This window comes from Neopsephotus bourkii, unplaced genomic scaffold, assembly GCF_033783945.1.
Source record: "Neopsephotus bourkii isolate Nb327-2 ecotype Australia unplaced genomic scaffold, CSIRO-AGI_Nbou_v1 NB_1511, whole genome shotgun sequence".
NCBI classification, from domain to species: domain Eukaryota; kingdom Metazoa; phylum Chordata; class Aves; order Psittaciformes; family Psittacidae; genus Neopsephotus; species Neopsephotus bourkii.
Window position 1 is genome coordinate 4,854,512 of NW_026901987.1, and position 22,230 is coordinate 4,876,741.

The 22,230-nt window shown below is 41.1% G+C and overlaps 1 protein-coding gene across 3 annotated transcripts in view; it reads left to right on the forward strand.

The window, feature by feature from the left end:
• KLHL32 (kelch like family member 32) overlaps positions 1-21,779 on the forward strand; it is a 123,001-nt gene extending 101,222 nt beyond the window's left edge. For 2 of the 3 annotated variants that reach the window (XM_061369843.1, XM_061369844.1), the window contains 5 exons: positions 3,320-4,046; positions 13,829-13,887; positions 16,306-16,498; positions 18,555-18,649; positions 20,441-21,779. In XM_061369843.1, the coding sequence (XP_061225827.1) occupies positions 3,320-4,046; positions 13,829-13,887; positions 16,306-16,498; positions 18,555-18,649; positions 20,441-20,602 (1,236 nt within the window). In that variant the 3' untranslated portion in view covers positions 20,603-21,779. Of the gene's footprint in view, positions 1-3,319; positions 4,047-13,828; positions 13,888-16,305; positions 16,499-18,554; positions 18,650-20,440 lie in introns of those variants that run through there. The other variant, XM_061369845.1, reaches the window with a different exon arrangement.
• Positions 21,780-22,230: the final 451 nt, after the last annotated feature.

The following is a 22,230-nucleotide window of genomic DNA, read 5'->3' on the forward strand; positions in this document are numbered from 1 at the left end:
ACCTCATTCAGTTGGTATGAATTCATTTAGGGTCTTCATCATTATGAAGGTAGCTGGAATTTCGCTTTGATTTCAAGTGTCTAGTCAATGATGAGAGCTAAAGGCTTCTGAAGACTTTGAGGAATGATTCATGCTGCCCAAGGCATGGAGTAGGGGCTTGCCTAAAACCACTCAGCAAGAGACAATTGATACATGGATCTGGTGGACTTAAAACATGAATATAATGCTCAATGATTTCAAGTCCATAAACACTTTCAAATGTATTTAATTATCACCTTTTTTACTAGCAAGTCTAAACACATATAGTTAATGCACATTTTGAAATTCGATACATTTAACTGTCTGAACTACTGTTGCATTTTTTTATGCCCTTGTTCTTTGTTTCACAAGGGTTGAATAGAACAGTGAAGAAAAAGTGTTTCAGATGAATCTTAGAAGGTGGGTTTGGTTTGTTGGCTTCCCTCTGACAGAATACAGAATTAACGATAGATTTGATAGACTACACATATATGAAAGTCATGAGTAGTAGAAACCTTTCTCTTCAGCTCCATCTCGTGACATTCCCATGAGCAGTACAGGGCAGTAAGTTTTAGCTGAAATTGTTGTTACTGCACAGCTAGTTAGGAGCTCCTGCTCCACAAGTTCTTTGACAGGATGAAATAAAGTATCAAGTAGAGGAGTCTGTCTTCATCCATAACTAGTCAACATCTTTGTTAATGACTTGGATGAAAGAAAAATATGGGGTTTATGGTTTTGGACAATCAGAAGGTGGAATGGTGTTCATGCAGTTTTTACTTAAGATTGAGAATGATCTTGACAGATTGGAGCAGTGACCTGAAATAAATAGTGTAGAAACCAGTAATGACAGAGAAAGCATAACACTTTGTGGAAGTCCAGCAGAAAAAGAAAGAGGTAGGAATAATACTTAGCCATAAGCTTAAATGTGAAGCAGCAATGACATTGTGCACTAGGAGTCTTGCGTAGTGATGTACAGACAAGAATGGCAATAGATTGTCACAGTCAAAGAGATCCTTCTAATCTATTTGCTACTACTACAGCCCTAAGAGAAAGTTCATATCCAGTTTTATGAAGCAGACTTTAAAAGAGGGGCATTTTCTTTCAATGACAGAGAACTGTGAGCCATGCAGCAGAGGTTTAGAAAAGGTGACCCAAGATGGATTGAGATACTTTTTCATTCAGGGAAGAGGAAAGTGCAGCACACACATTAAAATGCATCAAAGATGGAGAAGGAAAGGAAGGTAGCAAACTGGAAAATCTGAGGGGATAGATGAGCGTGGGAATGGTTTTCCTGAGGAAGTCTGGATATCTTCACAGTCTAGGAGGTTCCTCCAGTGCATTGATGATAACTTCTTAATGCAAATGGTGGACAAACCAACTAGGAGAGGAGCACTGCTGGATCTAGTACTCACCAACAAGGAGGGTCTGGTTGAAGTGGTGATGGTCAGTGGCATCCTGGGCTGCAGTGACCATGAGATGGTGGAGTTTAGGATCCTGTGTGGGAGGAATAGAATACCTAGCAAGGCCACAGTTCTGGATTTCTGAATGGCCAACTTTGGCCTCTTCAATCAATTGCTAAGGGAAGTTTCATGGGAAAGAGTATTAGGTGGTAAAGGGGCTCAAGACAGTTTGTCAGCATTTAAGGACCACTTCTTCCAAGTTCAGGATCAGTGTCCTAATGGGTAGGAAATCGAGTAAGGGAGCCAGGAGACCAGCATGGTTAAACAAGGAATTGCTGGGCAAACTCATGTGGAAAAAGAGAATCTATGGATTATGGAAAGAGGACAGTTGTTAGAGGATGTAGGGAGGCAATTAGGACAGCTAAGGCCTCCTTGGAACTTAATCTTGCAAGTCAGGTTAAGGACAATAGAAAGGGCTTTTTCAAATACATAGCGGATAAAACTAACACAAGAGGCAATATAGGCCCACTGTTGAACGAAATGGGTGCCCTGGAGACAGAGAATTTAAAGAAGGCAGAAGTGCTGAATGCCTTCTTAGCTTCTTTCTTTACTCCTGGGGAGTAAAGGGAAGGGACAGGGAATTGCTTGAAAGAGTCCAGCGCAGAGCCACAAAGATGATAAAGGGAGTGGAACATCTCCCTTATGAGGAGAGGCTGAGGGAGCTGGGTCTCTTTAGTTTGGAGGAGACTGAGGGGTGACCTCATCAATTTTTACTAATATGTAAAGGGTGGGTGTCAGGATGATGGAGCTAGTTTTTTTTCAGTGATGTCCAGTGATAGGACAAGGGGCAATGGGTGTAAACTGGAGCACAGGAGGTTCCATGTGAACATTAGGAAAAACTTCTTTACTGTGAGAGTGACAGAGCACTGGAACAGGTTGCCCAGGGGGGTTGTGGAGCCTCCTACGTTGGAGATATTCAAGGCCTGCCTGGACAAGTTCCTGTGTGATGTACTCTAGGTTACCCTGCTCTTGCAGGGGGGTTGGACTAGATGATCTTCTGAGGTCCCTTCCAACCCTTGGGATTCTGTGATTCTGTGGTCTTCATCAGTGGACATTTTCAATAACTTATACAACAGTTCTTGAAATGGTTTGGGCCCTTCCTAGCTTCAAAGCCTGGTTGGATTTGATATACTTTATGTAATTTAAAAACTATGTTTAGTTTTGGCTATTAATACCAGCTGTAATTGCTGAACAGTTTTGGAGTCTTTCCTTGCTGCTTCCTGTCAGTCCCAACCAGTAGAGCCTCTTCCCTGCTTAATTTATGGTCTCTTTACACCCCTCTCCACTTTATGAATGAAATAAATTAAGAAGGAACAAATAATTGAAGGATTCAGTATGTATTTTATTATATTTCTTCAAAATTTTGTCAAAAATAGAATGAAAGATGGAGGGGAGAAAGGGCTTTTCTTTCTAATCATCTAATGGTAATCTTTCTTTTCTTTCTAGTGTGCCCATGGTCTCCAGTGATCACATAGTCCCTATGTTAATGTTATTGCTCCTGCAGCTTTATTCTGGGATCTTGTAGTTTCCTACAGCATTACTAACAGTTTGCATGAAAAGTATTGCTTAGCAGTATTGTGATCTGATAATGCTGTGGAAATTCTTCAGTGGAACTGGAGCAGTACAATGCTTTTATGTATATTATAGGTAGAGTTTTAGGAAGTACATTCTATGTTGACTTACATGCTTTCATAACTGCTTTTTGTATTGATAGGTGTCACTACTGAGGCAAGTATACAGCAGCTCTTGGAATGCAAGCAGTTTTCAAAAGACCAAATTTCAACAGAATTGTACACAAATAATGGGTGTCTTGTTTTTCCCTTCCTTCCCCCCACATTTAGCTGGCTGTGAGGTGGTTGGAACACAACTGCCGCTACCAGTACATGGATGAACTTCTCCAGTATGTCCGCTTTGGCCTTATGGATGTGGATACATTGCATACCGTAGCCCTTTCTCATCCTCTTGTCCAAGCTAGTGAAACTGCAACAGCTCTTGTTAATGAGGCCTTGGCTTACCACCAGAGCGTCTATGCACAGCCAGTCTGGCAAACCAGAAGGACAAAACCTCGCTTCCAGTCAGACACTCTTTACATTATTGGTGGGAAAAAACGTGAAATCTGTAAAGTGAAGGAATTGCGCTACTTCAATCCGGTAGATCAAGAGAACGTTCATATCGCAGGGATTGCAAACTGGAGCGAGCTTGCACCTATGCCTGTAGGGAGAAGCCACCACTGTGTTGCTATCATGGGAGACTTTCTTTTTGTAGCTGGTGGAGAGGCAGAGCACTCCACAGGGCGCACTTGTGCGGTGAGAACTGCCTGTCGATATGACCCCCGCACTAACTCTTGGGCTGAGATAGCTCCAATGAAGAACTGTCGGGAACACTTTGTGCTGGGAGCAGTGGATGAGTACCTCTATGCAGTAGGGGGCAGGAATGAATTACGTCAGGTCTTACCTACCGTGGAACGCTATTGCCCCAAGAAGAACAAGTGGACCTTTGTACAGTCCTTTGATCGATCGCTCTCATGCCATGCAGGATATGTGGTGGATGGTCTTCTTTGGATATCAGGTAGAAAACGTTTCACACAGTTTGAGGTACTAGCAAAATACCAAAATACTGTCTCGAATGAAACTAATAAATCTTCTTTGGTTTATATGTCATGATAACTTTTGTCTTAGAACTTGGGTATTTCAAAGAATTTAATCCTGGAAGCATACTATCAAGCTTTATAAGAAGTATAGAAGTATAACATACCTATACAGGTTTTTTTGTCTGCTGGGTATCTCTCTGTCTTTCAAGCTATGTATGTGCTACCTCCATTTGATATTTAAAAATTACAGTGATTTGGAATGATAATGCACTTTTGAACAAATTTCAGGTGACAGGGTCTGTATGTTTCCTAAAAAACAAGACTGAGTTTCTGTAAAATGGTCTGGTACCACTACATTTATTGCTGATAATGAAATGGAGAATTAAGTGCTTGTTGGCTTGTGTCAATCTGCTTGAAGGCAGATGTATGAATTGCTCCCACTTGCTCTTCAGGATATTGTAACAAGCCAAGATGACTTTTGTTAGAAATCATGCATGGCTCTGACTGTCCATAACAAGGGCACAGGACTTCATAGGTAGCTTTATGGCACACACAGAGATGTAAGTCTAGGCCTTGTAATCTTAAACCAACATATCTTTTGCAACATAGCATGTGCAACTTATGTGCACATTGATGGAAGCTGAGGATGTTGTGTCATCAGTCTTTGTAGTGACTTTTCTGGTATTAGTCACTTTGCAATCAGCTTGATGCTGTCTACAGAAGATTTGACAGAAGAATACCCAATTTTTAGTGAGTCTGTCACGAAAGGTTATAAAGTTGTAATATTTATCAAGGAAGTTAATAAGTAAATGAGGTCAGTCCTTGAGGAAAATGTTCGTTGATTGCCATCTTCATTGTAGATATCCTCTGGGGACTTTAATATGGTCTGGGATGACTCCAGTGAAGAGATGGTGTATGAATGAAAGATTAGGTTAGCTACTTAGGCCTTCACTGTGCTCCTAAAAGTATGTCATTTAAGTTAGTGGAGTAATCTGCAGGTGTACCTTCCTGTCCACATGGATTAAGTGCTTTATGGGAATGGATTCCCAAGCATTGATAGGGAGGCAGCAAGTTCTATTTTTATGCATATAGCCCAAACTAATGAATCATGACTTCGGAATTAAAAGCATGACAGAACACAGAAAATCACCACCACGATCCCTGGCAAGTGCTTTGGGCTGTTTTCTTCAGCAACAGGCATTAAAAGAGTCTTGCAGAGTTTGTGCTGCATATTCATCCTTGAAGTGTGCACGAGGTGGACTTTGAAACCCAGGTATGGTACAGAAACAGGGTTTCTGCTTTAGGGTGCCTGCTGGGTGTGTTCAGAGCATTACCCTGTGTTCATCCAGTACCTTTCCTATTTTATCAATAGAGAGACATGTGCTGTCTGTAATGGGCAATTCAAGCACATGGATGCTACTGTCATGCTGTGTCTAGATTCTGTTTTTTTCCTTCCCTCTTGTGGTTTACGTTTGTCAGTGTATTTATGAAAACCAAGGCTTTTTAAGAAATTGTGTTAAGTATATTCATATAAAATAATTGAAAGAGCACTGGAAATATCCATCAGAGTGTGGTCCTTGCTTCAGTACATGAAAAATTATGCTGAGGATTAATTAATGTGCTCAGTTACGTAAGTGCAATGCATGCCTCCCTGTGTGTTTAAATACTATCTACATTTATATAATGAAGCAGTGTGGTATTGTGTCCAAGGATATGCCTCTAATACAGCCTCTAATACAGTAGAATCAGGAGAAGAGGTAAGTGGAAGGCTATTAGATGAACTGTCTAAAACTTGGAAAACCAACAAAAAATATTTTATCAACCAGTATTGTTCGATTTATATTTGAAAATGCTACAAACATGACATTGGTTGTGAAGTCACAGTAAGGAGCAATGTTTTAGCAGTGGAATAAAATAGACAGGACTTTTTCTTTGTACTTTGTATAGTTTTTGAGAAAATGCTTAGCAGTTTTGAGTTGCTAGGTTTCGACAGGTTATTATGAAGTACGTGACCATACTATGCAATATGTCAGTAGGGTATTGATCTGAATTATGTACTCACAGATTGAAAACTGTTTTCTGTGTATTCAGAAAGAGTTATTTTAAAAATGAAAGTAGATGGAGATGCAATAACTGTAGCTAGCTTTCTCTTATTAATTAATTGCTTAGGGACAGAATGTAGTTTGCTGTATGTGTATATTCAGGGGCAGGGGAATAGTTACTGAGAGATGTTTCATTGCTCAAAAATCAGTAGTTACTGGTGAAAAGAAAAATGTTATTCATCATCAAATATGAGGTGTTAGCATAATCAGTAATGCAGGAGGCAACATAATTTTGAAGTATGTGGCCTAAAATTAACTAATTAAAAAATTAGTCTGCGTTAGGGTTGGTTCTGAGCTGTATCCCTGCTGCTTTTTCTGGGAAATACAGGTCACCAGTGAGAGTTCTCAAAGTCAGTCTGCTAATACCAGCTGGCAAGGTAGCCATGAAAATGTGCCCAGATTTTTAGTAAGTAACTAAATTAAATAGTGATAATAGAAGTTTCTAGCCCTTGTATTTGTGTAGAGAGTAAAAAAATATGACCCGCACATTGGCCATTTACTTTATAGCCAAAGCATCAGTGCCTTTCTCTCCTAAAGGCTCTGCTAATCAAAAGCTGACTACACTTAAGGAGTTTCTATTATTGGGATTCATTTTCAGCTTTACTTTGCTGTTCCTTTGGGACAAGTATGAGAAGGAACAAAAAATTATAGAGCATAAAATCATGGAAACGTGCTAAACAAAATGCTGTACAGGTTTAAGGACCTGCAATAGGAGATGGGTGGCCGATGTTCCAGGTGACAGAGGGATTCCTAAGCTGCCACCATCTCTTTGGGGTTTTTAACCTGCCAGAAGGCTCAGAGGGAGTCTTCTGCACTCTGGAACTAGTTGGACCCTCTGGTCAGAACAAGTGGGTTCAGCTCTTGAATTTTTGAGCTCCATTTATTGTGGAACGTATTTTTATATTTGTATAATTTTTTTCATAGCCCTCATCATATTTCATTTTCTTATATATATATATATATATATAAAAAGATGGGAATTCATTTAAATAATGTGCTGGTTATGGCTGGGATGGAGTTGATTTTCTTCATAGTAGCCAGTATATTTTGGATTTGTACTGGCAACAGTGTTGGTAACACAGGGATGTTTTAGTTATTGCTGAGCAATGCTTAAACAGGGTCAAAGCCTTTTCTGCTCCTCACACTACCCCACCAGTGAGTGACTGGGAGTGCACAAGGAGTTGTGAGGGGACACAGCCAGGACAACTGACCCCAACTGACCAAAGGGATATCCCATACCATACCGTCTCGTGCTCAGCATATAAAGCTGGGGGAAGGTGGAGGAAGGGAGGGACATTCAGGATGATGCTCTTTGTCTTCCCAAGTAACTGTTGCACGTGATAGAGCCCTGCTTTCCTGGAGATGGCTGAACACCTGCCTGCCCATGGGAAGCGGTGAATGAATTCCTTGTTTTTCTTTGCTTGTATGCATGGCTTTTGTTTTACCTATGAAACTGTATCTCAGCTCGCAAGTTTTCTCACTGTTCCTCTTCTGATTCTCTTCCCAATCCCACCAGCGGGGGAGTGAGCAAGCGGCTGTGTGGGGTTTAGTTGTTGGCTGGAGTTAAACCACAACAAATAATTTTTCCATATTAACAGTGGAACACTGGGCAGACGTTTTGGAAATTTTATAGAAAAATGAATCTTACAGGCCCCAGTTAACATCTGACACTGTGACCCATTTCACAAATGAATTGTATGCCACATGCTTGAAAAGCAAAGTATTTGAGTGAAAGAGAAACAAAATGCACCAAACCCTTTAGAGTTCAACACTGCTAACAATCATTCCTTATAAAAGCAGGGAAATATTTTCCATGCGGGTTAAAACTTGAACTATGCCCATTTCCCTGCATCCTTCATGGCATGCATGTGCAAATCTGGAGACCTACTTTTCTATACATTAACCTTTCTCCTCCCATATAGGTGTAGTGCCCCTGGGGACAGAGAGGGGCAGGCACGCTCTGCCAGGCACTTCAGCTCTGGGCCATTCATGCACCTGCAGCTGGGGATAAGGAGGCTTCCCCTCTGCTTTAAATGCTCAGGAGATTAGCACATGAAAAGTCCTCTCTGAATCAAAATGTTCAGTTGTTTTGCAGAGGTCCAAGTTGCCTGACAGTGTCAGCATGTGTGAAATCACATCCTGACTTGCACATGGAAATTCAACTTTCCCGCTAATAGCGAAGATTTTGACTAAGGGAAGGATAGAGATCACATCAATAGTTCTTTGAGAATATTCTGAATTAGCAAGTGGTTTGGGGTGAAAAGTGTCACTATCAGTATGCTGTTGTGAAGAGAAGAATTTTTTTTTCTCAGTAAATGCCTGTAAAAACCTTTTATCAAAAATCAATCTTGAATAAATAGAAATTTGCACTATCTAACCAAATCAGGTTTTGCAGTGTGGCTAGCACAGAAATTACTAGGAGAGGGGAATTAAGTAGTACATTAAAATTGCCTCAGTGGCCCAGTCTTAGTCTGTATATAGAACAGTATTTCTTTATGATTATAATTACAATTCATAGACTCACAGAACCATGGAATGGTTTGGGTTTTAAGGGATCTTAAAGTTCATCTACTTCCAACCGCCTGTCCATCTACTTCCAACCGCCTGCCATGGGCAGGAACACCTTCCACTAGACCAGGTTGCTCAAAGCTCCATCCAGCCTGGCCTTGAGCACCACCAGGGATTGGGCAGCCACAGCTTCACTGGGCAACCTGTGCCAGTGCCTCACCACCCTCTTGGTGAAGATCTTTTTTTCCTAAATTTAAATCCACCCTCTTGCAGTTTAAAGCCATTCCCTTCTTCTGTCACTACATAACCTTATAAAAAGTCCCTCTTCAGATTTCTTGTAGGTCCCCTTTAGATACTGGAAGGCAGCTATAAGGTTTCCCTTCTCTTCTCCAGGCTGAACAACACCAAATCTCTCAGACTGTTATTGTTATACCGTTTAATAATATGGTTCTCACACCCTTTCAAGCATGGACATTATAGATTTGGTGCCATTGATTGTTTCTAGATTGAATGTAGATGTCAGGCTTTAATGATTTGAGAAAACTTACCTACAGGCAGACTAGGGCTTGTGTCCCTGTTGTTTGAAACTGGATTGCATCTGGGGTGAAACAGTGTTAATTAGAGATGGCGTCTTCCAGGGGACTCATTAGGGTGGGCTTACATGCTGAGGAAGGATTATCCTGTGTTTAACACACAGACATGTAAGAGACAAGAGATTTCTGTTTTAAAATAGGAGAGTGCCTTGGGGTACATGTCATGAGATTCTATGTATTCCCTGGATTTGCTGAAAGGAATACACATGGGAGCTCTTTGCTAACATGTAGTTTTACATGTCTCCCAGTGAACTCTGTTTCATGCAGGCAGCCTAGCACTTGGGGACTTCAGAGAGAGTTGTGAGATTTTCTGGGGGTTTTGGACTGAATTAGATTTCTCAAGTCATATGGGGGTCTTACATGTTATAAATATGGATTATAAGTTTTCTATTGGGAAAATGGTGTTGAATCTACACTCTTCTCTTTTGGAAGTGTTTTTATTGAAGGTGTTTTTCAGTGTAGTTTGTGGGCTGATGGGGGGCTGGAACAACCCAAAATATTTTCCATGTGTGGAAAAGGGCTGGACAAAGTGGATCTTGAAGTCTTCCAGCAACTTCCCTGTGTAGAAGGGCACTGTTGTATGAGTTGAGAAGTTATAGATCTTGGAAGGCTTCAAAAGCAGTGTTTATAGCCTGCAAGGGAGTGAGGAGCAGTGACTGTGGCAGTGGAAAAACACTGTAAGCCCACATGTTGGGTGCTGGGTTTTCATGAGCATGTTGTCATGTCTGTAAGAGCAAGAGAGGCACGGGCTTGTCCTGAGGGTGCTCCTTGCCTCCAAGAAACTCTAGTCCTCAAGGCAAGCTGCTCATATGATGCAGTCATCAATCCATTTATAAAACCCAGCAAGGGCTGCCCAAGCTGTTACTTTTCTGTCATTTACCCAGACAGACATTTTTTTTCCTTTCTTTAACTGATGGGTTACTACCACGTGCTTGACATCAAATTTAATAGCATAGTTTGTATTTTTAAATACTTCTTTTCAAGTGTTATGATGCCTCCCTGCCTTTTCCCCTCCTTTCCTCATAGAAAACACTGCAGAGAAGTTTAAGGAATTATCTTGGAATTGCCCCGGTTTTGTCTACTGAGAAAACATGTATTATTTTTAGTACCATTGAAACTTTTTTTTTCCCTTTTCCTATTTTTGAAGAGGCTGCTCTTGTTTTACCCTTTCCCAGCTGCCTGGAGTATATAAAAATTAAAAAAAAAATAGTTCAAGAGGGCATTGCAGACTTGTTAAATTTGAATTTTGGCAGAAAATTTTAAACTTTTGCTATAGCACTTCAAAGTTAGGAGGAACTTGAGTTTGAAAATTGATGCAGATATAAGATGGCATATTTAATGACAGATGTATCTATAGAAACCTGTTAAGATGCAGATTATCCCCCTGGGGAGGGGAGATCAAAACTGCCAATCTATAAAATATACTTGTTAGGGGAAGGCATGGAATCTATCTCTGCGAGCACTTTGATTGCAGGGGACAGTGTAGCAGCATGTGGCATCATAACCTAAGAGCAGACAAATCAGCTTGATGACTTTCAAAGCCAAGAATACTGCTGGAGGCAAGGGTACTCGAGTCTAGAAGAAATTAAAACATATAGAGACTGTTATTAATTCCAGATCTATTTTTGTGTAGTCAAATCTGTATGCAAATCCTTAGCATCTCATTTTGGCAGATTAATCTAAAAGTGAAGAGCGGTATGTGAAGGGAATGTAATGATAAAACACCACAGATGAGCAATATTGCAGGGAAAAAAACGTAAGCTGTGTACTTGATATGAGGGGCTCTTTGTGAAGAGGAGCAAATACTTCTGCTTATTTGATTATTTCATTATTTCACAAGAAAGCAAGCCACTTCTTTCTTCCTCCATATTTTTCCCCCCATATTAAGGTGTCCTTTCTGAATGGAAATACGTGACCCAGCATTGTGTTTCCAATGCATCTCCTGTAATTTAACATTCTGGAGGTAACCACCCAAATAACTATGATCTTTGTTTCTCAAAATACTAATCTGACATCTCATTTTTAAACAATATGCTAGGAGTGAAAATAAGCATGTAAAAGAAAATCAAATTGCAAAACAGGTATTAGAAAAGACTGTATTGTGCATGTGGCTGATGGCTGCTAAGACTGTGAAGGCTGCACAACAGTGCAGAGACAAATAACAAACTGTGGGATTAGACACGGGAGCAGCCACTGCTTTCCAATGCGTATTCTTGCATGTGTACTTCACAGGAACTCTGGTGGGCAGTGTGTGGCATAGTATTATAGAAACAGTTTGGAAAGAGTACATCTCACCTCAGCTGTCTCTTAGCCTGTAAGCATCTTTGAGGAGCTTGTGTTCCTATCCAAGTGTAGCCCCAGTACAGGCTGGTGCTTGCAGAGATGCACCCAAACAATAGTGTTACTCCCTGCTGCTGTGGTTGAAGACAAGACTCTTGGATAGATTTGTCTGTAGTTTCTACTATGCATTGATCAGATTCTTGGCCAAATTCAAGTAATTTTGCAGTGATCAGTGGGTACATCCATGTTAGCAAGTAGCTCAGCCCAGTAGAAACAGATCAGCAGGTAAAACTTTGGTGACGAGTTCTCTTTATCTATCTACTCCATGTACAGTTCACATTTTTTGCTTTGGATTGTGTTTACTCTTGTTCTCTGGACCAAATGTTCCCAGTACTCAGCTGGTACAAAGCCATCACATCCTTACTCCCCATTAGGAACTGGAGCACAGCTGGTGCACATCTGAAGCAAAGCTTTTGGTTTAACTTGAATACACACCAGTCCCACCCTACAGCCTAAAATGACATGTGACAAATGGGGAGTTGCTTCAAAATCACAGTATGACTCTGAACCAAAATGCTGTGCTAGGTGTAGCTAAAAGCCAGCAAAGTCAGGATTCCCCAGCACAGAGCCATGCTAACGCTAGAAAAAGACCCAATGGCCTCAGCAGAAGGAGGGCCATAGGTCAGCCAGCAGGAATGCATGCAACTCTGCCACTGCTCTGTCTGAAACAAGGGATGTCCTCACAAAAAGAGGAGCATCAGCAAACGTAATGACAGATGAAATTCCTTTCTCGTTGCTGTGGATTTTGTCTGTCATCAGCACATGCTGTTAAAACTGTAATATAAATAGTTTGCCAATATGAATTTCACTGGTTTGTAGCCGCTGGCATGTCCTGGTTATGTCCAGCCCTTCTGAGAGGATGAAAGGTGAGGTGTCATTTGTGGCCCAGGGTGGTGACAGCGAGGGGACTGGGACCTGTGGCCGTGCTGCAGTGACACCATGTCCTCAGGAGGCGTGAGCACCCTCTGGAACATGTTTACGCAGGGAAGATTAGAGATTTGAGTCTGAAGAATTTTTCCACCAGTGAGATTTGCCATTTAAAACCAAGGGAGAACAGTGTGATTGGGCATTAAACCTATACTGTATTGAGCATAAATAGTTGGTTTGTGGCATTTCCTGGGGTCAGACATTATTCCGGGCTTTTCTGTGGTGCTTTATATCTTGCTTAAACATTATCAAAAGTCAATGGTAGTTGCTTCTGGTGACTACGGAGGAACCTCCCACTATTAAGTCTACAATTAAGCCAGGAGATGTTCTCTCTATAATACAGGATTTCCTTCAAATACTCAAGTAAGCAAAGTAGTACAGGCTTGCATTATGCTTTCTAGCTGGCAGCAGTGTCCCACATCAGGGTCCTCGTTAGGCAGAGCTCTTCTCTGACCTCTTCCTTCTCTCAGACTCAAGCCTACCTCCTCCTCCTTTAAATGATGTCACACTCTGTGTGCTTCTTAGGATCATAGAATCATAGAATAGTTAGGGTTGGAAAGCACCTTAAGATCATCAAGTTCCAACCCCCTTGCCATGGGCAGGGACACCTTACACTAAACCATATCACCCAAGGCTCTGTCTAACCTGGCCTTGAACACTGCCAGGGATGGAACATTCACAACCTCCCTGGGCAACCTATTCCAGTGCCTCACCACCCTTACAGTGAAGAACTTCTTCCTTATATCCAATCTAAACTTCCCCTGTTTAAGTTTTAACCCATCACCCGGTGTCCTATCACTACAGTCCCTAATGAAGAGTCACTCTCCAGCATCCTTGTAGACCCCCATCAGATACTGGAAGGCTGCTATGAGGTCTCCACGCAGCCTTCTCTTCTCCAGGCTGAACAGCCCCAACTTTCTCATCCTATCTTCATACAGGAGGTGCTTGAACAGGGACAGGTTTTATCTTTGTGTCTTGACAACAGCTGAATGCACAGTCACGTATAAACAGATCAATTTTTATCTCAGTTTTAGCCCATAGAATTAGCTTTGCAAAAGAAGTGGGGGGGGGGGGTGTTGTTGCTATTTTGCATTTCTAGATGTTTGACAAATGTGCCACTTGTTCTCTTGTAACCAGATTAAAAAGTGCAGTGGAATGTAAACATAAGTGGTGCTATGCAAGGTAATTATGTCAGCAAAGGTGCCCTAGAATTGGTTATTTTGCTGTACCTGATCTTGGTCCTCATTTTGCTTATGTGAAAAATTGTAACCTGTATAAACTCTTTCATAGGAGGAGTAACAAATACTGCACAGTATCAAAACAGGCTCATGGTCTATGATCCCAAGCAGGTGGGTATCTGTGTTGTGTGTGTGTTTTTCTCATATGTTTTGCTTCAGTCAGGTCTCTTAACAAATCAATGCAATGATTTTCTAAGGCTAAAAATAATGACCATTTGAATTAGTGAAGTTTTAAATCCACTTTGTACGGATATGTGAGTTTAACAGAATAATGGAGAAACTGACTTCTTATGTTTTTTAAGCCCATAGGCATTAGAAACATCTTATTAAATACAAAAAGTGTGCTTTAAATCCCCTGTGTTTATCAGTATTTATTTTGCTTGTTCATTTTTTGTGTAATCCAGCAGCCCTGGGCAATGTATACTTAAAGTCAATATCACAAAACTGCTCCTTGTCACTGGCATTTCTGCTTTAAATTTCATATAAAGGCTTTTTGTTTTCTGCATACTTTCAGAACTATGCTACCTGGCCATGTCTTATTCTGCTGGCTGCAAAGGTGCCTATCATTTCATTACCCAAGCACCTAAAATATCTTTTAGGGATTATTTCATACATTATGTATGTGTTTTGATTAGGTAAGCATGGCTCAGTAACCATTCAGAGGGTTAGGGCATGGTTATGCCCTCTTGCTTGTATTAGGAATTAAAAGTTCTAAGCTTGCAATCAGAGTTTCATAGCCTGATTTACACCCACGTGGAAGGGTATTGACTTTTCTGATTGTAGGATAGGGGCTTTGATTGCTGTATTTGGAACCAGATTGTGCCAAGAGATACTTCTGTGTGGTTCCCACTGCCTTTCTAAACGTACAGGTCCTGAAGCAGAAAGCAAGCAGTGACACACCTGCCTCTTTCTTTTTGAGGTGCAGTTTTATGCATCGATTATACAAATGCCGATTTGTCCTAAATCCAAGTAGTAATTACAAGCAGCAACCTTACTTTGCTTATGAGCGGGACATATGTTTAGATACTCTCTGTTGTGTATATCTTTGGCTTTGATTTTTTACGTGCTGACATGAAAGTTGCACCCCAAAATACCAGTGGCAGGGCTACTTCAGCACGTCATGCTGACAGTGAGAACCCTGAGCTGGCGTGTAAAGAGTTACGGAGGAACTGTACACTCGCATTCTTCAAATGAGGTCCGCTCCATGTTTGTACACACAAGCTCCTCTTAAAAATTCTGCTGGCATATTGTTTACGGTGGGTACTGGAAACCATCACATCTGCTTGCATCTCGCACAGAATCTCAATAACTCTATCATTCAGCACCAGCGCTTGCTTCTGCGCGAGGCCTTTGTGGTGAGTCGATAATGCCTGCCATCTGCCACAGAGCACACAGCTACCTGCCAACAAGCCGGCTGGGGTGACCTCTGCTTCCCCAGCACTGATTAGTATTCACACGCCGGCTTATTAGAAATGACCCCACCAGGCCCCTCTGTTTCTTTGCCTTTGCAGTGCTTTGCGGCTCACCTGGCAGGCACTGCAGTGGAGGAAGCTAAAGATATAATCAGGGGATGCAGGCAGGCTTTGCAAAGCAGATGGTGTCTATAGCCTGGTGTTAAGAGAGCGGACTACTAATGCAAATATTAATGCCTAATATTCAACTATTAGACATTGAAATGTATAGCTATATATTGCAGAGGTTAAAAGGCAGTAGTATTAGAGGCCCTTGAGTTACTGAAAGCGGTAGCACATGTAACACATGTAAGAATTTCGTCATAGATTTTAACTTTCTTCACTTAAACCAATTAGTCTTGTCCGTTGTCAGGTTGTTTGATTTGGTAAGCATAGCAGAAGCAATTGTTTTCTTAGGTTTAAAATGCCGTGCTTTAATCCCTCTTCTTCTGTGCCTTCCTACCCCTCCCTGAACAGGTATAATTCTTGAATATGGTTAACCAAAAAGAAAAATATGCAAAAAAGACATTACTTTGTAAGTGCCCACAAATAAAGGGTTAGCATTAAACCAAATACATGAATCATTTGAGAAGATTCTTTAGGAAATTATTTTTCCTGATTGCTTCATTCCCTAAGGATAAGATCAAATAAGCCTCTGAATAACGAAAGGCAGAAGAATCTCCCTTCTCTCATAACAGAGCTAGTTGGTACAGATAATTTTAGCACTGTATACAAGGGAGACATCTAATAGTCTTCCTTAAGGAGAATTTACTGCTGAATTACAAAGAAGGAAAAAAGCTTTGAAACCCGATAAGCTAAAGAGAAAAACTACAGAGAAAGAAATACTACAAAACTAGTGAATATAAATGCGAGAACCATAACCATGTGTTGAAAGTCCAGTATGTGTAGTCAGCGTTATAACCAACACACGTTTAACATGTGACCAACACAAGTATATTCGCTCGTGATTTCTGGCCAAGGGTAAGGGGAACACCAGCAACATGATACTATTACTTTACTACTACTATAGGTGTGTTTCTGAACAGTGCTGAGACGAGTTCTGTCTTTCTCTTTTCAGAATAAGTGGTTAAGCCGTAGCCCGATGTTGCAGAGGAGAGTTTATCACTCCATGGCTGCTGTCCAAAGGAAGCTTTACGTGTTAGGCGGGAATGATCTTGACTACAACAACGATCGGATCCTGGTTCGGCACATAGACTCCTACAGCATAGATGCTGACCAGTGGACACGGTGCAGCTTCAACATGTTGACAGGTGAGTATTGTACACCAGAAGGGGAAAATCCCTACTATTAAAATAAAACATAATTTCTTGTCCCTTTACATGCCTTTGGTATGTGGAACTCCATGACTTTGCTGCAGTTGCTTCAGATTTAGGGACCATCACTGGCCAACAAGACACTCGATTACTGTTCTGGCATTCAGTGTTATACAAAACATTTGTTTTACCACCTCATAGACTAAATTTTTAAAAAGGTGTACATAAATCTAATTAAACCATCAAAAAGGGGGGTTAAAAAAGATTAAAAAAGAAAAAAGATTAAACCATCAATAATAGTACTACCAGTACCTATTTTTGATTTTTCAGAAGCTTGCCAGCAGTGACAGGTTTAGCTCCCTGTTTGATTGTACAAAAGGCAGAAGTGTCTCTACCATGATAACATCGGTTTGTAGTGCTTTCTGCTGACATTGTAGGGCAAAACTTCTACTGAAACCCATTAACCACCACTTATTTCTGAACGGTACCTTTTTAATGAATTACCTGAAAGGAGGTGTCTTTGTTGGAATTCTGTCAGGTCAGGGTTGAGCTAAGCAGGTCAGTTAGATACAGGACCTGCGAAGGAAGAACTGTTACAGCAGTAACTTGCAAAGCACTGCAACTCACTGTCCCTGCCACCCAATCCACCAAACTTCTCTGCCCCCTGATACAATTCCCAGATGTACTACCACCTTGAATCCCTGGGAGAGACAGGCATGTAACATTCCCAGAGTAGCTTTGCAGAAAAGGGTGTATTTCTAGGACAGGACAGCATTAATGGTGGGGCCATTCTATTGTGCAGCAGAATTGGAGCTCAATTAGTAACATTACTGGCTGCTACAGGAGTCCTAGGACTGAGCCTTCCTCACTCTTCATCCTTTTCAGTTTCATGTTGCATAGATTTCTGAGATCTACCGCTAAAAAGGATACAAAGGATGTAGGAGCTTAACTAGAAGCTCAGGCTAGCTAGGAACAGCATGTCAGAGCAATGAATGTCTGACAAATAAGACAGTCACCTTATGTCATTTTCCTCCTGGTAGGTTGAAAAGCTGTTCTAGTGGCAACTTCATTCTGTAAAATATTTCATTGGCTTTCTTAATCTCTGGGATGTGGAGCAGGGTTGTTTAGTTGCTGGGTCTAGTAATCAGCATATTTGATGGACACTGGGGAGAGAGGCATAAATTAAAAAGGAGTTATACATTGTCAAACAGAACAGTTTTTCATATCCCTTTTGCTTTCCAGTTTTTATTTTACATTATTTTTATTATTTAATTGTATTATCTGGAGGTATTTACAGACTTTGAGAAAGATATCATCTGATTTGCAGCTCCAAAGGCCCTGGCACTGCAGGCACCCTCATTCTGGAGCTGACCTTATACCACTAAATGCTGTGAGATAGTAGCCTCTCCTGATACAACCTGATGGGTTCTTTATATAACCTGCACCTTAAGAAGCCATGTAAGCCCTTCTTTGCATCTGTGCAACTGGTGGTAAATGTGGCCATTGCACTGTGTAATGCAGACTTTCTTAAGGCTGTATTTATCCTTCAAAACTTCTAAACTTGTTCAGGAGACTGTTGCTATGGGGATGAGCAGCACAGCAGCTTCTGCAGTTGTCACCATACTTGTACCTGGAGGAACAGGGGGGTGAACAGGTGTGGGCAGAACGTGAGGAGCGTTCAGCTCTCTCGGCCTGCGTGTCTATCTGGATGTTCATGTGTGATAGTAGCTGAGAGGCAGGTGGGGAGCTTGCCTATCACCTAGGAAATACTCACGTACAGAAACCTGTGTCATTGAGGAGGCAGCAGATGGTCCCCTGCACAGCCTCAGTTTATTGCTTTTCTGGGGTATCTCTCTGGACAGCACCATACGGGGCTCCTGCAGAGAGCAAAGAACAGACCTCATGCTTCACCTTCACTCTTCCATGTTGTGAATTCTGAAACAGTCAAATTACTGCCAGGTGCATTTGCATCTTATTACAGAACTCCAACATTTGGTGTTAAAAGGGTTAATTAAAAACTGAAAGTGGTTTCTATTTTCTTTTTTTGCTTTAGGTCAAAATGAGTCTGGAGTTGCTGTCCACAATGGTAGAATATATTTAGTTGGTGGCTATTCGATTTGGACAAATGAGCCTTTGGCATGTATCCAGGTGAGTGATTAAGGTTTCTTTTAAAGTCTTTTCCAATAATTTCACATTTTGCACAGAGGTTATTCAAAAAGAAAAATGCATGTGAAATGGAGAGATTAAAGTTGTTTCTCATGCACCCACTGAATCTGCATAAACAGAGAGAGGAAATACTACGGATATTAAAAATATTTCCAGATTAGCCAGTAGATGCAATTCTTCTACTATCTTCTAGTAAAACAGGATTGAGGAGTCTCTCCTTTGGCAAGGTTCGGATAAAATAATGGGTGTATAGTCTCAGGGTAAACAATCAACTCCAAAAGTAAAAGGGTTGCAAAAATGAATGATGGAGCACAGGCTAACAATTTTTTCAGCACATCTTCTGTTTGCATTTCTTCTCCTCTCCAAGTTGCCTTTCTGAAGAGCAGCCAGAGTTAACAAGTTGTTCTTTGTCAAAGTTCAGTCAGCCTGCAACCTGCCCTAGCGCTTACTGCTTCAAAGCTTCAATGGAAATTTTTTGATCCCTGCAGTAGGCAATAGGTTATCCAACAAACTCTTCTGCTTTCTCATCTTGTATAAGAGCAGCTTGCCTGCAGATCCATGGCTTTCAGGTATTCCTGTACAGAAATTGGGAATTCTTATCTTCCTGAGTGTTTGAGTGAAACAGCTCTGCACCACAGCCATCGCTTTGTGACCAGCTGAGCAGTTACAGACAGAAACACTTGTTTACATCTCAGTTTCTGCACTTTTGCTGATAAACAAAATTTTTATTAGCTTCCAACTTTTTGGATTTTAGGATTTCACCTCCAAACTGTCCCATAAGACTACAAGTTAGATTTAGCATAAAAAGGCAGTGTATTAGATGTTGAGCTGCTGGTCTTATAATAAACACTTATTAGCATATGTTTGTAAAGAATAGATAAGCAGTTAAAACCATGTTCTGGTCATAGCATAACTGTGTTTTACAAAGTTGTTGGATACCATACCTAATAATTGTCATTAGAAAAAGTCATTCAGTCTGGCTCAGGATACCATCAGCAGACATACAATGCTTCAGATGGAGTAATAACACATTATTGAGGTTGTGGCTGTACTCCACCAACATGCTCTTTTATAATCAGCAGGTATTTTGTTGTATTGCATCTAGGTTTAAATACTGCTTAGTGACAAGTGCAAATGGTCCTGGGATCTTGCTTTCTTAAATGGACATTTGTCTACATCCCCAAACCGGTCGTGAACTTGGCAGCCTGCTGAGACAATCCATGTATTAAAGGGAAAAGAAGTATAATGAGTGCTTTGGCAGAACTGTGTGCGCTGTCCCTTCTCAGTTGTTGGCAGTGTGCCTGACTTTAACCAGCAAAACTAACCCTTTTATCTTCCAATACAGCAAAATTGAGGTTGCACTCTTTGGAAGAAAAAAAATCCACTTTTTCCACACATCTTCATTTTCTTTCTGTCATTTATTTGGCCTTTCCGACTTTCACAGAGCTCCCTTGCTCCCTATATACCCCTAAGCTGACAAATGATTCATGCCCTGTGGTAACAGTAGCACCTCTGCAGAGTACCTTACTTCACAGCTGCACTTTCTGCTGCCAGGAAGCAGGATCCAATGTCACTTGTGTTCTACTGAGTGCCCGGACTAGCATTAAGATTTGGGTGATGAGGACACCAGTACATCACCAGATCCATAAATACAATCTAAAAATGAGCGGAAACTACCTTTCTGTTGGGGTTAATACATGTGGTGTGTGCCAGCAAATTTGTTTCGTCTTTCTTCTGTGATCCCTGAAATATTTTGTGTGCTTTGACTTGCAGGTGCTGGATGTTAGCAAGGAAGGGAAGGAAGAAGTATTCTATGGGCCTACACTCCCCTTCGCTTCCAATGGAATAGCAGCATGCTTTCTTCCAGCTCCCTATTTCACGTGCCCCAACCTTCAGACTCTGCAAGTGCCTCACCACAGGATTGGTGCAATGTAAGACAAGGAATGTTCACTTCATAAAAATCAGAAGTGGAGGGGAGGGAAAATCAAACCCTGTGTATAGAAGAGTTTCTCTGCATCAGAAGAATCAATCCACACGGGCTGCTGCTTTACCTTCACACATTTGTCTTAAAGTTGGATCACAGGAGGCAAGAAGGAAGATACAAAAACTGTCTGCAGTTTCTCTCCTTTGCCTCAGATGTAGAAGCATTTACATGAGAGCGTTGGGCATTTCTGCTGGTGACTACTTGCTACCTGTCTCTACTTCATTTCCTTATGCAACTTCATAAGGCATTGTGAACACTCTCAGCTCCTCCTGGGCTGCTCTTCTTTGGAGTGCGCACGCTCAGTTGTTCACTAATGGCACTTTCAAAGCTGATATAAAGCTCTGTTTATGTTGACAAAGATGATATAATACTGTGGCAATTATGCAACTTACTCGATACCTTTGGCAAAAAGAATAACAGATGTATTGACTTCCAATTCCAAACTCCATCATTTACAGTTTCTCATTTAATAATACTTCATTTGACATTTAAATATGGCAAAGCAGATTAAAACAAAAATAAAACCAAAATAGCTCTATAGTAAATAAGGAACAGATAAAAATTGTCTTAGCTGAAAGACAAAGAGACACTGAAGCTTTTGGCTGAACCAAGCGTCAACTGAATGTGTTTGAGAATCTAGAGATCATTTGCGATGTCATTTACCAAGGTCTACTATCAAATAAATGTTACCTTCTGTCATATGATCAATTCCTCCTGACAGCTGCAGTCTTTTAATGGTGGAGAACAGCCTCTTTACTGTGTAATTAAAATGTGCCATTTACTTAATATTTTTAATATCCAGTTTGCAAGGGGTCACCACATTTACGATTATCAACGAACAGTCTCATTTTGTCCAACATATGGTCCCACAAATCACTGGTCTCCAGAGGCTAAACAGGTGTAGAACAATGTCAATATTTATTTATTTATTCTTTCAGTTTATATAGTGTGTCTCTGTTCCCTACTCCAGACATATGCCAGTTCACAATAAATACTCCAACCTGCTATATTTTGGCTTTGCTTGGCTACTGCAGCCCCTGTCTCTTGTTTCTGTGTTTTATTTACATATCTAACAACTTTGATGTTTGTAAATATTAACTAAGCATGTAATTAAATCTCTATTTATGATTTATGGGTACTATGCACTTCTCTGCTTTATCTACTGATCCATTCCCTGCCACTGTGCTTCCTGGGCAGACCTATGAAATTCCTACAGACGCTCACGCAGATGCCATGTGCAGAATATGCTGCAGCAGTACCCTGCAGTTGCTGGACAGTAACAGGTTTGACTTTGCCCAGTGAGCAATGTTTCCAGATCAAATGCAGCTTTTAAGGGGCTGGTTAGTGATACAGGGAGGTGAACTTTATCACCATTTCTGCCTCCAGCTGGGCAGTGTACACGCAGAACATCTCCTTTCCCAGTAGTTTTCAGGTTAGAAAGTTCTGTGGGGTTTTGCAGCTGGGCTTTCTCTCAGTACATGGAGTGGAGCTGCAGCTCCACAATGTTTGCCTGGCACACTGAGCGCTAACAGCGTCTCCCTTCTGCCTACATCCAGGCAGTACTTCTCTCTGACTCCAG